Source organism: Lissotriton helveticus, chromosome 4_1, assembly GCF_964261635.1.
Source record: "Lissotriton helveticus chromosome 4_1, aLisHel1.1, whole genome shotgun sequence".
Taxonomy (NCBI): domain Eukaryota; kingdom Metazoa; phylum Chordata; class Amphibia; order Caudata; family Salamandridae; genus Lissotriton; species Lissotriton helveticus.
In genome coordinates, this window is record NC_136063.1 from 566,945,120 (window position 1) to 566,962,510 (window position 17,391).

The 17,391-nt window shown below is 44.3% G+C and overlaps 1 protein-coding gene across 12 annotated transcripts in view; it reads left to right on the top strand.

Moving 5' to 3' along the window:
* Positions 1–17,391, top strand: part of NCOA2 (nuclear receptor coactivator 2) — a 1,089,938-nt gene that overhangs the window by 942,614 nt on the left and 129,933 nt on the right. For 10 of the 12 annotated variants that reach the window (XM_078687164.1, XM_078687166.1, XM_078687171.1 and 7 more), the window contains 2 exons: positions 4,167–4,244; positions 11,315–11,813. In XM_078687164.1, coding sequence (XP_078543290.1) covers positions 4,167–4,244; positions 11,315–11,813 — 577 coding nt within the window. The remainder of the gene's footprint in view (positions 1–4,166; positions 4,245–11,314; positions 11,814–17,391) is intronic. The other 2 variants (XM_078687175.1, XM_078687176.1) reach the window with 1 other exon arrangement.

The window sequence follows — 17,391 nt, forward strand, 5'->3', positions numbered from 1 at the left end:
CAAAAACCCAAACCTGGCCCTGAACCCTAAAAATACCCCTTTACCCAAAAACCCAAACCTAGCCCTGAACCCTAAAAATACCCCTTTACCCAAAAACCCAAACCTAACCCTGAACCCTAAAAATACCCCTTTACCCAAAAACCCAAACCTGGCCCTGAACCCTAAAAATACCCCTTTACCCAAAAACCCAAACCTAGCCCTGAACCCTAAAAATACCCCTTTACCCAAAAACCCAAACCTAACCCTGAACCCTAAAAATACCCCTTTACCCAAAAACCCAAACCTGGCCCTGAACCCTAAAAATACCCCTTTACCCAAAAACCCAAACCTGGCCCTGAACCCTAAAAATACCCCTTTACCCAAAAACCCAAACCTGGCCCTGAACCCTAAAAATACCCCTTTATCCAAAAACCCAAACCTAGACCTGAACCCTAAAAATACCCCTTTACTCCAAAACCCAAACCTAGCCCTGAACCCTAAAAATACCCCTTTACCCAAAAACCCAAACCTAGCCCTGAACCCTAAAAATACCCCTTTATCCAAAAACCCAAACCTAGCCCTGAACCCTAAAAATACCCCTTTACCCAAAAACCCAAAAATAAACCATTTTTATTATAATTATATACTTACCAATACTTACGTTGTAAGGGTATGCGTTGTAAAGGTATTGCGTTGTAAAAAAATGCGTTGTAATGGTAGTTCGTTGTAATGGATCCTGCGTTGTAAAAGTTGCGTTGTAAAAGTAGTCCGTTGTAAAAGTTGCGTTGTAATGGTTGTTAACCCAGTATTATACACAAGTAACATCTGATTACTAGTTGGTACAAACCGTTCCGAATATATTCATTGGTACAGGCATTCTGCTTGTCAATGGGTATCTTGTGTTCCCCTCCTGGTGTCGTCTTACTTGTGTTATTTTGAGATTGGGTGTCATCTCCAGTAGACGCACTTCCATAGTATTTCTGCCATGGGCCCCATATTTTGTCAAATTTTCTTGGACATCCTCGTGCCTTGTATGTTACTTTTCCTACTGTCATGTATAGATTTATCCCCTTTTTTCATTCCTGCAAAGTGGTTGGACGATGCCTAACAGTGGTAGCCACCCATTCAGGACTCGGGGCACTCACACCCTCCCCTACTTCGATGATTAAGCTGATCAAGAGCAGCAGTAGACAGCAATGCCTAGCACACAAGCACAATGATTTCCCTGCTCTACATCTTGGGATTCACCATCAATGCTAACAAGTCCCACCTCAACAGATGCTGCCCTTACTGGTACTTTGTTGACTGTAGTTACAAGGAAGACTTACCCCCACCACCAGAAAGTGGTGGTATTCACACAGCTTCTGCTAATTTTCAGTCCAGTCATCAGCTTCTTCTAGAAGTGATGACCTCATGCATTCACATTGTACTGCACGTCATGTTTCACACATGTCCCCTTAAAAACTGCCTTGAGAGGTAGTGGTAACAAGGGAGAGTCTTTGGGGAGATCTAGTGTTGGTTAAGGCCAACACTCACCTCTCTTTGCATTGGTGGAACAGCAACAACTTGTTGTAGGGCAGGCCTTTCTCAGACCCACTGAACAAGGTGACCTTTATCATGGACGCTTCCCTCTTGGTGCCAAAGTTTTGCAAGTAGTGTAGGCTCCTCAGCACTCTGATTGCCACTTCAGTTACCTATAACTACCTTCCATACGCATTGTTCTCAAAGCCGCCTTCCAGGTCAGTGAGGAGAAGGAAGTCTTCCTCAAGAGGGACAATACGACAGCCATGTATTATTTGCAGAAACAAGGTGGCACACACTCTTCCCGTTCAGCCAGATCTCAACACTAGTGCAGGGATTTGACATTGGTTAATCTCGCACATCATTAAACTCTTAGTGGAACATCTTCCAGGGATGTGCAATGATTTTGTAGACCTGGTAAGCAGGGCGCCTCAACAAGTCCACAAGTGAGAATTCAATCTTCAAGTCCTATAGATGGGCTTCCAGCATTGGGTCACCCCACAAATAGATCTATTTGCCACCCCCTAAAAAACAAAATGGGGAAGCTTGGCTTCCAGCTTCCCACAGGCACATGCACTGTGGATGAACTGGTCTTTGCCTTCATTTTTCATCCTCTCCGGTACTTGGTGAGGGAAATGAAACAAGTGTTCAGTGTGCTCACCCTGGTGGCCCCATTTAGGGCAGATACTCCTGATACTCCATGCTCCTGGAAATGTCCATCAGCCCCTATGAGAAGTTGATAGTCATGCCAGGCCATTTCAACCAGACCAAGGCTGGATGAGACACCCAGACCAAAGACTGCTTTATCTAGCGGTCTGACACCTGAAGTCGTAGAGTTTGGATACCTATACCTCCACCAGCTATGCATGACCATTCTGCAGGAGGCATGTAGACCCACCTTACAGGCCTGGTATACTGCAAAATGGAAACTTTTTGTCCATTTTTGCCTTTCAATAAATATATACCACTTGACTGCTACGGTCCAGGACACGGTCTGCTGTTTTTTTACATTTACTGCAATCATGCCTTGCCTATGTATCAAAACGCCTATATCCCGCTTGCATGCAAAAGTGGGAACTTATTTCCCTCTTTAGAATACCATTAAGCAAGGCTTTCGTGGAGGATCATAACACCTCAAATTACCCCCTTCCGCCTTTGGACCCATAATATAGTCTTCATGAGGCTTATGTGGTCACATTTCGGATCTTTATACTCCGGTCCCCTACAGTTCCTTTCCTGGAAGGTATCCTTCTTGGTAGCAATAACTTCCCTCTGGCCCATTAGTGAGGTGCACTCACCTTACAAGAGCCATTCATTCAGTTTCACAGATATATGGTTATTGTCCGGACCATTCCCAAATTTCTCCCAAAGTTAGCTTAATCACACTTGCACCTCAGTCTGACCATAGAGCTGCCAGTCTTCCTTCTGCAACCATATTCAGTAACAAAAAGGGATTCACAGTAGCTAGATGTTAACATCTCTAATGTTCTACATTAACAGTACCACACTTTTTCTCAAGTCTAATCCGCGCTTTGTAGCCTTCACCAAACCTTACAAGAGCCATCCCATCTTTTTGGCAGGTATAGCAAGATGGATAGTAAAAGTGCAAATCCAAGTGCATCCAAACTTACTACAACAAAGCTAAAAGTTACCTATCCCTCCCAGGGCATTCTCCACCCGATAGAAAGGGCCATCTTTGGCTTTCTTTGGGAATATTCCGCTAGCTGATATCTGCAAATCAGCCATCTTGTCAACCCCATACACTGTTACCAAGCACTACTATGTGGACATATAACCCCCCAACAGGTTGTGGTTGGCCAGACAGTTGTAAGGACTTTGTTCCAGCTATTGTCATCATCTGCTCACTAGTCGGCGCTTATGGATGGTGCCGCTTTTTAGTCTACACAGGACAAGCATATCTACAGCCACACATGATACAAATGGAAAGTGTAATGTACCTTACCTAGCATCTGTTCGTAACATGCCGTGCTGTAGATGTACATGCACCCACCCTCCTCCCTGGAAGCTGGTGATAATTGCAGATCTCTTCTTATGTTACTCAGCTGACACTGCACAATTTGCATATTGTGCTACACTAGACTCACCCAACATACATTGTGACCTGCTTTGCAAAAAACGATCTAACATAGAGCCAGTGTCCATGCGCATTGTGGACCAAGGGAGGAGTTACTTGTGACTCAAAAGAAGTCTTTAAAGAATAATAACTTGCAAACGTCCGAGCTAAACACTAGATGGCAGGAGTTTGCAGAGCATGTACATCTACAACACTATACTTTATGACAGATGCTTATAACATTTTCTTTTTCTTTTTCGAGGCATCTTGACTAGTACCTGTATTTTCCACTTGTTTCAAATTATGATCTGTAAATTATCAATTACTGTTTTAAGACCATTGATCAATGCTTCCATCATTACCAATGGAATGTGGCTCCAGGCTCACACACCCTCGTCCTGGCGAGTAAATCTGGGTGGAAAATTGTGGAATTTTAAGTATGAACTGTGAAATGTGCTGTTCTGCACTCACAGATGGTGAAAACCTAATTAAAGTGCTGAATATAAACAAGAACGTTATGATAGTCACACAATACTCAGCCACAAACGGCATTCAATCGAAATTAGCTCATATTCTTTTTTCCTTTTTTTAGAACCGTCAACCACAAATAAATCAAATAAACAATGTGGCTAACATGAATCTCTCACTTCGGCCAGGAGTCCCGACACAGGTGAGGGAGCAGGTACTGTGAATTACAATATGTATGCACCATTTGTTTGATTTATGTTGTTTAGGAGTTTGTCACCAGTTGTCGACAGTAAAGCTGAATTTTTGCAATTCATCTAGATGATTTATTCTTTGCCCAAACATTGTGAGGAACGTTTTTTCCACGAAAATAGGTACTGTTCACTTCTTAGATAATTAATGCTGATTCTTGTAGACATCAAAGTGTTCCTCTGACCCCATGCTGTGTGACTACTAGGACCTGTTGAGCTTTTGTCGAAGAGAGCACCATAGATAGCAGTCATTGGGTTTTGCTAAAGGTGCCTGTGATGACCTGGGCCATGTGGCAGGGTTAAAATTATTGGCTTGGACATCATATTGAGTTGCTCTGAAGATCAAGCAGACCTTCCAACAGATCAGATGCATCATGCTATCCATCCGTAAGGGACGGTTCATGTTCTGCAGTTATTGGCTTCATCCTGTTGTGGGGCAGGCTATTGTCGCGCTCTGTCACTGGTGTCAAGAGAGAAGGTGACTAATATTATGGCCAGAGTTTGTGGCATTGGAATCATTGCCCACATTAATGCCACTGTGAAGTAGTCTAGATGTAATGTGTGTAATCTGTTTACTGAATTGTTCATTGTTTTGATATCTGAATTGTTAGTGGTGCGTTCGAGGCATGTGGGCTGCTGAATTCATATCTGTGCATAGATCGCCGCCTAGTGTTGGGTCCGGATGATTGCACATTGTTGTCCTGGAAGAGTCTTCGAAGTATCACGAGATAGGTGACTCCTCCTCTGGACTACAGTGCACATGGGCATCCTCTCCATCCTTAGATTGTTTTTTTCCGCCATTGGGTTTGGATGTGATTTCCAACTCTGAGTTTGGAATCGATAAAAAACTTTTTCTAAAAGGCCAAAAGACCTTCGGGGTCGTCGGTATTGTTATCCGATCGGTAACGACTACTTCCTTTCGGTTGCTTTCTACTCAAATCGTCGAATCGGGCCGCGGGCCTTCTCGACACCAAGGGCCAATCGTCGATGGAACGAAGTCCATTCAAAAGATGCCCCAATTGTAACTCAAAATTTCCACACATAGATAAAAACCCAGTGTGTAACAAGTGTTTATCTCCTGAACACAATGAAGCCGACTGCTTAGCTTGTGCGCAGTTCCGTTCAAAGAAAACACTTCGGGTTCGACGAGCAGCGAGGCAGACGATGCAGAAGCCAGCGCCTGACCCGGAGAACATCTTTGAAGACGACGAAGAGATCGTCGAAGCTGAGGACTCAGACCAGCAGTCGGAGCAAGGGTCGGAACATGACTCCAACTACTAGGTCGACGAAGAAGACGACATAGTCGAGGTAGGGGACGACAATCCAGGCATCGGAGCCGTCGAGGACGACTCCGGCGAGGACACAGGGCCAACCGTATATACGGGACCCAGTACATTCACTGAAACGCTTCCAACGGCTCAGGTTGAGGCATCGCCGGAAGGCCTTAGCCAAGATCTAAACATCGATTCTATAGCCCCGCAATCCAGCCCGGCTAAGAACATACGGCAAGAGCCATCGGTGCAACATTACCATTCCCTGGTAATATCGAAACTGAAAGTTACAGAAGCAAAACCGAAACCAAAACTAATAGAGTTCCCGCTCTTCGGACCGAAAGGTGTGGTTCCATCGACGCCGACCAAACACAAAATGGCCGTCGACATAGCTGGGTCGCATATCAGGGCTGTCGAGCCGAGAGCCAGTACGCCCAGAGACATGCCTAAACTAAAAGCCGTCGAACCGACGAGATCGACGTCGACGCCAGGCAACACAAACCAAGGACTCCAGCGGAAAACGGTTGTCGAACCGAGACAACAAGGTGAGAAGCCAAAGACGGTGCATACGGGGACACTCGAGCCGAAGACCAGAATCGAGCCCAAGGGGGCGATCGAGTCGAGGCAAAACGTCGCTCCAAAACAACAGGCTCCAAAGAAGACACAAGGCCACAAAGTGGTTATCGAACAAACAAAGATTGTTGGGTCGATAACACTACCGGCACCGAAAAAGGTCATACAGCCTAAAAAGACTGTTGAAGCACAAAAGAGCCTCGGACCGATAAAATTCAGACTGCCGATGCACATACGCCAAAGGACGGTCGAACCGACAACGGAAATCGAACCGACACACACAAAAAAGGCGATAACAGGGAAAAGGGCTTAAGCGTATGAAGAGCAAGAGCCCTCCACAGAGGAGCAAACAAAACTGTATGTGGACCCAGATACTGGCAAACTTACCGTCCTAAAACGGAAAATCAGACCAGACACTTCTGCTGAAACCTACCGCATTCCACTCAAAAAGAAAAGAGACTCTGCTACATCTCCAACTCTCTTTGAGCCCATCAGCACACATGTGCAAGAAACTTATACATATTCTCCCACACGCACGGAGGAGGATATGGAATATGATAATGAACTGTATAATTATCCAGTGGATGATGACCAAGGCAACCAAAATGAACCGTGGTCTGGTCATGTAGATCCCGTAGACTCACAGACCATGCAGGATACTGCAGCATACTCTGTAAAAACTTCACCTACAGAGGACATAGCTGCTTTCAATGCATTAATCGAAAGAGCAGCATACAACCACCACGTGGAAATGCATGCAGACCCCATTGAGGAGGACTTCCTTTTCGACACTTTCAACACTTCTGAAAGATCGGTGAAAACATTGCCAATGCTAAAAGGGGTGCTTAAACATGCAGGGGACATATTTAAGGAACCAACCAGGGCAAGAGTCATTAACCCAAGGATAGAAAAGAAAGATAGGCCAGCAACAGTGGACCCTACATACATTAAAGGACAGCTGCCATTGGACTCTTTGGTAGTGTCCAATGCACGTAAACGTGCTAATTCTCAAACTACAGGCGAGGCTCAACCTCCAGACAAGGAGTCTAAAGTTTTTGAGGCTTCAGACAAAAGGGTCGCTGCTCAAGTAGCTAACATATGGAGAATCTCTAACACACAAGCCCTGTTAGCCAGGTATGACAGGGCACACTACGACACACTTGAGCACCTTCTCCAGCATCTACCTGACCTTTATAAGGAACAGGCAGAATTCCTTATACAGGAGGGGAAGTTAATATCTAACGCCTCCATCAAGTGTGCGTTAGACGCAGCTGACACAGCAGCCAGGGCTATCAATACCAGTGTCATGCTCAGAAGACATGCGTGGCTCCGCATCTCTGGGTTCAAAAATGAGGTTCAGACCACTTTACTTAATCAGCCAGTGAACCCTGACTATTTGTTTGGCCCTAATGTGGACACAATATTAGACAAAATGAAAAAGGATACCGAGACAGCCAAGTCTATGGGAGCCTTGCAGTCACAACAATACAGAGGCGGCTCCTTTCGTCGCTCCGGCAACAGAGGAGCTGCAAGAGGAGGGTCAGCGCAGCAAACCTCATACAACAAAGGGAACACGCAAACCACCTACAACAATAACAATAGAGGTGGATACCGTGGCAATAACAGCAAAGGTAGAGGACGAGGGAATAACACCACCAGATCCTCTACCAATACAAAGCAGTGACTTCTTGTCACTGCCCCCAGACCATGTAACACCGGTCGGGGGAAGATTACAGCAGTTCCTGCAAGTCTGGGAAAACATAACTACAGACAGGTGGGTGAGGCAAATTATCCAGCATGGCTATTGCCTAGAATTAATCTCCACACCACCCAACATACCCCCAAAACACCGTCCTATGTCCGCAGAACACCTACACTTATTGCAGCAAGAAGTCATCAGCATGCTACAAAAAGGGGCCGTAGAACTAGTACCCTTAGAACACCAGGGTACAGGGGTATACTCACTCTACTTCTAATCCCCAAAAAAGACGGGTCTCTCAGGCCAATCTTGGACCTCAGACCCTTAAACCAATACATTTTATCGGAGCATTTCCACATGCTCACTCTACAGCAGGTATTACCACTGTTGCGTCAAGGAGACTTCCTCGCAACACTAGACCTCAAGGATGCATATTTCCATATACCGGTACACCCAGCACACAGGAAATATCTCAGGTTCACCATACAAAATCAGCACTATTAATTCAAAGTCCTTCCTTTCGGGGTGACAACAGCCCCCAGAGTGTTTACCAAGTGCCTAGCGACAGTAGCTGCACATCTCCGAAGACAGCATATTCATGTCTATCCATATCTGGACGACTGGCTAATACAAGCACAGTCAGCCCAGCAATGTGCCAGCCACATGTCACGCACTATTCACCTCCTGCACAGTTTAGGTTTCTCGCTGAACTACCCAAAGTCCCATCTTCAGCCTGCCCACGTACAACAATACCTGGGAGCGACAATAGACACTCTGACAGGGAAAGCACAGCCGAATTCTGTCAGAATAAACAGCATTCAGACACTAATCCAAAGATTCAAGCCCCAACACTCGCTCCCGGCCCGAGTGTTTATGCAACTAATAGGTATGATGGCCTCATGCATTTTCATAGTCCCTCACGCAAGACTACACATGCGTCCGCTGCAGGAGTGCCTAGCACGTCAGTGGAACCAGGCTCAAGGCCAATTAGACAACCTAGTGTTGTTGACCAGTCGTGCATACAACTCTCTGCATTGGTGGAACCCACAAAACCTTTGCAAAGGACGACTGTTCCAAGAGCCTGTACCACAAGTAGTCTTAACGACGGACGCATCCCTAGTAGGGTGGGGAGCCCATGTCCTCCACCACACAATACAGGGCTTATGGACCATGCAACAGAAAAAAATGCACATCAACCTACTGGAGCTGATGGCAATTTTTATGGCAATGAAATCTTTCAAAGTACATCGGTGCAACAAGACCGTGTTGATCCGGACGGACAACATGACTGCGATGTACTACATATAGAAACAGAGAGGAACACACTCTCCACAGCTGTCACATCTAGCTCAAAGCATGTGGAAGTGGGCCATTCAGAGAAACATTTTTCTCATGGCCGAACACCTCCCAGGCAAGGACAATCAAATAGCGGATCTGCTCAGCAGACACAGCCAACAAATACACGAGTGGGAGATTCATCCCACAGTGCTTCAACCATACTTCCAACAGTGGGGACAACCAGAGATAGACCTGTTTGCCACAAAACAAAATGCAAAATGCCGGTACTTCGCCGCAAGGTTCCCACACCCGCAGTCTCAGGGCAATGCGATATGGATGAACTGGTCAGGCAAATTTGCCTACGCTTTTCCACCAGCACCGTTGATACCGCTAGTGGCACGCACACTGCGCCAACACTCCATGACGCTAATCCTAGTTGCTCCAACATTGGCGAGGCAACCGTGGTACACCACGTTCCTAGAACTTTCCGTGGTGCCTCATCAAAGACTAAAACTAACGCCCAGTCTCTTAACCCAGAGCCATGGAGACATTCAGTACCCAGATCCACAGCAGATGAACCTTGCAATCTGGCTCCTGAAGTCATAGAGTTTGGCTACCTAAACTTACCTCCTGACTGCATGCACATTATCAAAGAGGCAAGAAGACCTACCACAAGAGCATGCTATGCGGCAAAGTGGAAACGTTTTGTCATTTACTGTAACAACAATGACATAAACCCACTCGACACATCAACTCAAAATATCATATGCTATCTTTTGCACCTACATCGCTGCAGTCTAGCATATATGTCCATAAGAATACACTTAGCTGCCATAGCAGCTTACCTTCAGAACAGGCAACACCTTTCCCTATTCGGAGTGCTGCAATTAAAGCATTCATGGATGGACTCAAATGAGTAACCCCCCCAAGACACCCACCTTCACCAGTCTGGAACCTAATCATCGTTTTAACCAGACTAATGGGACCACCTTTTGAGCCTCTACACTCATGTGAAATACAATTTTGGACATGGAAGGTGGCGTTCCTCGTAGCAATTACTTCGCTTAGAAGAGTTAGCGAGCTGCAAGCCCTAACTATTCAAGAGCCATTCTTCCAAATCCACGCTAATAGGGTCGTGCTTAGGACAAACTCTAAATTCATGCCAAAAGTGGTGTCCCATTTCCACATCAATCAAACAATAGAACTGCCAGTGTTCTTCCCAAATCCACAGTCAGTACCTGAAAGGGCCCTGCACACACTAGATGTTAAAAGGGCTCTCCTATATTACATAGACAGAACAAAAGATTTCAGGAAAACAAAACAGATGTTAGTTGCTTTTTCACCACAACACAAAGGCAACCCCATTTCCAAATCTGGGATAGCAAGATGGATTGTTAAGTGCATTCAGATATGTTATCTTAAGGCAAAACGCACTTTAACAGTTCCCCCAAGAGCTCATTCAACACTCAAAATGGGGCATCCATGGCTTTCCCAGGAAACATTCCTCTAAAGGAAATATGTAAGGCAGCCACATGGTCCACCATACATACTTTCACAAAACACTATTGTGTAGATGTACATTCCAAACAGCAAGCTGCTGTAGGACAGGCTGTTCTAAAAACTCTGTTTCAGACTGCTGCAGCTGGCACAGGTAGCCACCGCTAAGGGAGAAACTGCTATACATTCTATGCACAGATATGAATTCAGCAGCCCACATGCCACGAACGGAATATGCTACTTACCAGTATGCATCTGTTCTTGGCATGTAGGGCTGCTGACATTCATTTCGCCCACCCTCCTCCCCGGTGCCTGTCGCAGCTGTAGCATTCATTCTAACTCTCACTTTCTTGCATTGACATCTCTTACTGTACAACACTCCACCTCTGCCACAATGGCAAAAAACAATCTAAGGTTGGAGAGGATGCCCATGCGCACTGTAGTCCAGGGGAGGAGCCACCTATCTTGTGATACTTTGAAGACTCTTCCAGGACAACAATGTGCAATCATCCGGACCCAACACTAGGCGGCGATCTATGCACAGATATAAATGTCAGCAGCCCTACATGCCAAGAACAGATGCATACTGGTAAGTAGCATATTCCATCTACTGTGTGGCTGGAGAAATGCTCTAAATGTGTATAACCTGCAAAATTGTTTTCACACAACAAACATAATGTACATTAATTGTTTTGAACATTCGCAGGGTCCTATCAATGCACAGATGCTGGCTCAGAGGCAGAGAGAGATACTGAGTCACCACCTGAGACAAAGACAGTTGCAACAACAACAACAGCAGCAGCAGCAGCAGCAGCAACAACAACAACAGCAGCAGCAGCAGCAGCAACAACAAGTGCAACAGAGGACTATGCTAATGCGAGGGCAAGGTTTGAACATGACGCCCAGCATTGTAGCTTCTGGTGGTATTCCAGCAACAATGAGCAATCCACGGATCCCACAGGCAAATGCACAGCAGTTTCCATTTCCACCAAACTACGGTACTGGACTTACATCTCCACCACCTTTCACCAGTCCTTTCTCCCCGGTGTCCCCCAGTCCGGGGTCACAGCTCCTCTCTCACAGCTCCTTGCATGGCTCCCAGATTAATCTGGCTAACCAGGGGATGATGGGAAACATGGGAGGACAGTTTGGCCCTGTCTCGAGTCCCCAAATGCAGCACAATGTCTTCCAGTTTCCCAGCTCAGGTACCACCTTTTCTCTGAGTGCAGGTATTTCTTTGCGAATGACAGATGTCTATAGTTATATATAGGCTTGCCAGGATCTGCGTAGAAAAGACATTCCTGCCGATTTGTATCCAGCAGTGTTTGTAAGTACGGATAGGTGCAAACAATGCTCCCTATGGCACTGCCTCCCCACGCATGTTTATTTTTATGCAAATATATGTATGAATATTTATATATCTACATATATTTTCGACCGTCAGTTTCTAAATACTTTATAGCATGGGAAGTGTGGTCTTTGTGCATGTTGTAACCGCATTTAAGTGGTTCATCTGTAAAAGAAAAGAGGCAATTGAGTGTATGAATTTCGTCCCACAGAAATTCTATCCTTTCCTAATTTCACATCACAGAATTTGTCAAGCCTATACATCTATAATAGGCAGAGTCATTCAGTCCATGTATTTAAATAAGCTGCTGTCTGCTTTGCTCTGGGTGCGGTCATTTGTTAGCCATTGTTTGTTGCCTGTTCGTGATATGTCTTTTTATCTTCCCTTCACTGGGTGCTTGATGGTGCCTATCGTCAGATCATTGGATCTAACATTTCTCTACCACCCTGATTTTCTCTCTTCTCTTCCTGGAGTGAAATTATTTTCCAGGTGCTAACATCTTGCTGTATGTAGCCAGACAATATGTGACGCAGTGTTGTGCAGCAGGCATGCTTTCTGTCTTCTGTGCATTTCTCCTGTAAAATATAGCTGTGGCATGCTAGTTTTGTGTTACTTAACAATGAAACCATTTATTTTAGTTGCGGTTTACAGTGCTTGGTGATGCAGTGAAGCTGGACATTTTTGTAATTGGTTGTTACTGCACACATACTTGTTTTGGGGTACTTGTTTTGGGGTGGAATAGAACCTGTGAAGGCACATAGAAAGCTAAACAGATTTAAAAAAAATACCTTAATGCCTAATAAATTAGCAAAGTCATGTCACTTAAACCGAAGAACATTAAATTAATAGATACGAGTCCCATATTAATGTACAGTGTACGCGAGTGCTGTATTTTAAAAGGCATTTTAAGTTCAATCTTTCAAACAAATGAGATTTTAGATAACTACATTTAAAACTTATTGCATCTGTGTGCTATAAAAGAAATGCATTGTTAAGAGAAATTTCAATGACTAAAAGTGCCTGTAAGGAACAACTTTGCAAAACTCAGAAAATGTCATTAAAATGTCCACGCCTTAATGTGAAACTTGAACATGCACATGATTTGCATTGAGCGATTTGGTTATTTCAATCCCTGACTAAATCTGATCAATGTGATGGCAGTTTTCACTCGAGCTAATAGATAGGAACGTATCAGGTTACTAATGACATCAGGCCTTGTCTATAATTTTACACCTCCTTCATGCCAACTAGTGGCGAGCATCAAGAATAGCATATAGCATCTGAAAGATGCCCTTTCTTCCAGTTAATCAAAGCAAATTCACTTTTTACAAATCTGTCCAAATTGACACTAGCTCAAACTTGAAACAACTGTTGTCTGTATTGCTGACCATATTTGTGCATATGGTGGTGTTCTAAACTTCTATCCACGCTTAATATTCAGGTGACAATAGGAGGTTATACTGTTAGATATGTGATTTGAGCAAGCTGTCCCATACTCTTCTCGCACATTCGTCTTCCAATGAAATACCAATTTTCTTCCTAGGAAAAACATCTGTATAGTATAGTTTGGGGCAATGTACATCAGGAATAACCCCAGAACACGGTTGTTTTGTTCTCGGGCATTCATGCACAGTAATAATTTGGAGCTCTATTGAGCACCCTTGTAAGTGGTAATCTGATGTGAAAACGTCAACAATAATTTTATTTTCAAATAGTTTGCTTGTTTGCCAATAGGACCAGTAGAAAAATGATCCGAACTGTGGGGCAACTCCAACTCGAGGACAGTTTACTGCAAGAGTAAAAACCAGAGACCTTGCTTCCTGATGCCTACAGAAAGAATCACAGGAGGGTCCTCTTAATGCAGTGATCACATTAGCAGGTCCCTCTTCATGAAAACATGATAGTAGGGGTTGTTCAAAATGTGGCCACGGTCGTAATTCACTTTTACCCCAAACTGAGCGATCCATCATGGGATTATAATTCATAATCCCGAACACTTAAAAGTCCCCTCCCTTAAGCAGATCCCTGGGCACATTTACGAGAGATAATCCCGTAAAATGTATTTTTCTAAATATATGCCTTTATTATGGCTCCAAATTGTGAAACAATGAAGATTTTGGATCCTACATCTACCCAGCCCGGATCTCAACAACAGGGAAAACAGAAGAAAAATGGCTGGACAGGGAACAATTCTCAAAGAAATTCTACAGCCACGTAGTCAATACGTACCACGTGACCACTGGATAATTATTCCAAACGCATTTATTTTATCGTTTTTTTTTTAAATTTCTTAAAGTCTCAAAACAAGCACAAACAAAATGACCATCAGAACAGTGAGTTCATGTACATAGTATCTACAAAAATCCAATATTACAAATGTACAATATTTACAACAATCGAATCAAACGAAACATATAATAACACACCCAAAACAATAAAGCATATAGTAGTACAAATAAATTGCAGTTATGTACAGTGCAGAAATGATGCATGAAACACAAAGGAAAACCAGTCCTTAGAATAATACACCCAAGGGACAGGCGGGATTGAGGTGGAAATAAGTGCCTGCCTATCTATCAAAACCTGTGGTCGAATATTTCTTGAGGGTTACACAGCTAGGGTCCAAACCATGACATTAATTGTGTCCTAGCGGCACCCTTTAAGATTGCCACAGGGTGGGAATGTCGACGCGTTTCGAACCAGGATGTTCTAGGTTCTCTTCAGGACAGGGACTGGGAACAATCAATCTGAAAAAACATCAGGAGTGGGTGTCAATTAAAACTCATAGTACTATGACAACCTACTCTGACTCCAAAGAAAGTAGGGGAGTAATTACCTGCACAAGGCCGCAAGCGATGCCGTAGTGAGGGTAAATCGCAAAAAAAAAAGCATTCGAATCTGAAAAAACATGTAAAAAATTAATGTAAAAAATTAATTCATTAATAAAGAGTGCTCAACACGGTCAGTAACCCATTATGTATGGGACAATGGATTAGCTTAAGGTCTCAACGTATGTGTATCATACCTGCGGTTGACACACTGATGGACTGCGAATATAGTGCCCGCAATGCGGTGCACACTCAAGGATGATGTGTCGCTCTCATATTGCAGTGAAGGTAGTATCTGAGGGAGTGGCCACAAGAAAAAGTACACTATTAATTAAACATTCCAAGGCAGTGAGACCGTCGATTATAAGAAAACCGCCAGTCAAAGGGACCGTTCCTACCTGAATTCTACATCAAAAGTGAGCGATGGGGGTGCCTCGGCACGTAACCCAATTCAGGCCAACACACGGTGTCTATTTAACCGGAGCCCGCTGCAAAAGGGTAGAAATAATTGCGTATTACTCCCATGGTCTATAGGCCAGCACACATCATTGTGCTTGAGAAAATTGCAGAAAAGCCCTGCGCACTTACTCGTTAACGAGGAATCAATCGTTCGTGCCCACACGGCGTTCAGTCTATGGATAGAACGCGGCTGCTAACAAGAGTATTTTAAAACTACCGGGTCAAGAAGACTGGTGGGAGTGGTCAGTGGCAACCCTATGGAATGCTGGACATTGCAGTTTCAATTGAACTCGAACACAGGCAAACTTGCTTGCACGGACATTGCGGTCTCTCGCAATTTTCATAAAGGACAGAATGAACATGACACGCGATACAATCTCACAATTTGCAATCACACATGTGTGAGTGAGGGCATTTTTACGAGCATATTTACAACCCAATTTTCTAGCTTAGAACAGGCACAATTTTCACATAGGACAGACTGAGCATAACACGAGATACAGTCTGCTCCCCCACACATTACAATCCCGCTTATGTAAACGATGCAACTTGGAGAGCATATTTACAACCCATTTTTTAAAAAAAACAACAAGCTCAAATTCGCAGGCAGAAAAGACAGCTCTGAAATCACAAAATGACACAGATTTGCAAATAGTGAGGACAGCTCTAACATCCCATACCCAGTTGAGTAATCGTGTGGCACACTCGCTAGGTAAGAGCGAACATAGATTTTTAGCAAATGAATAAAAGATGCAGCACAGCCAAACTCAACACCGAGAGTTGGAGAGAATTCACAAACTGCCAGTCTCAGACATTTCATTCAGACCGGAGTTGGATGTATCGAATTTCAGTATGAGGTACGCTTCCTTCTGGGAAAGCCGGAGATCAGGGTCACCAGTGCCACCCCTGATAACGGCCAGAACAGTCCATCTGATGTCAAGACAGGAGTGTTTTTGTTGCAGGAAATGAGAGACCAGAGGTGCTGTCATGGTTTTGTTATTAATCCTCGATCGATGTTGAATGATTCTTTGACGGACCTCCTGCGTAGTTTTACCGATGTACAACTTCTTGCACGGACACTGTATGGCGTACACAGTGTACTTGGTCTTACAATTCGTATGTTCGTTGTGACGCCAAAACCTGTTACCATCCGTGAACAGCGAGCCTTCTATTGTCAGATCGCAGACGGAACAGGTCCCGCATTTGCGGTGCCCTTTGACTGGATTGGTACCAAAGATTGTGCTTTGAGAGTCTCTCTTTGGAGGTGGTCTAGTAGATGTAATCATTTCACCAATGCTCCTGTTCTTTTTAAGAGCAAAGAGTGGGACACCTATGTCCGGTAGACTTTCCTGCACCAAATGCCAACTTTTTTTGATGATATTTTGAAGTTGATTGGTGTGAGGGCCAAAGGTGGATACACATACCATCCTTTCAGTCGCTGATCTTGATCTCTTTTCAAGAAGATGTTCCCTGGGTGTCCATCTCGCTCTCTTCATAGAGTGCTTCAAGAGTTTGTGAGGGTAACCTCTTTCCTGTAGCTTTGAGGTCAGGCGTTGTCCATGCAACTCAAACTGCTGAATAGTTGAACAATTCCGTCTCACCCGGAGGTACTGTCCATAGGGGAGGTTATCCCTTAAGCTCCGCGGGTGGTAACTCTTATAATGCAGTGCATTGTTCTTATCTGTCTTTTTCTGGAATAGTGAACATGATAGTACATCATCTTTTACTGATATTTCAACATCCAAGAATGGAAGAGATCTTTCATGGTAGCTCAAGCTGAATTTTATGTCTGGACTTCTATCGTTCAACCATACATGGAATTCTTCCAATTGTCTCGAGGTTCCGTTCCACACACACCACACGTCATCAATATAACGTAGCCATTGTCCAATGTGACCTCTGTATGGGTTGTTATTCAAAACATACTTCTCCTCATATTGGCCCATGTATAAAATGGCCATCTCGGGAGCAAATGGACAGCCCATTGCTGAGCCTTTGATTTGTAAGAACATCTCGTCCTCAAAGGTGAAGAAATTCTTCTTAAGAGCCACACTAGCGAACGAGATTATCAGTTCGGTCGGGACCCTGTGTGGACGGGGTCGTCTCTCCAGATAAAGTTCCATAACATCCAGGCCATCTTGCTGGGGG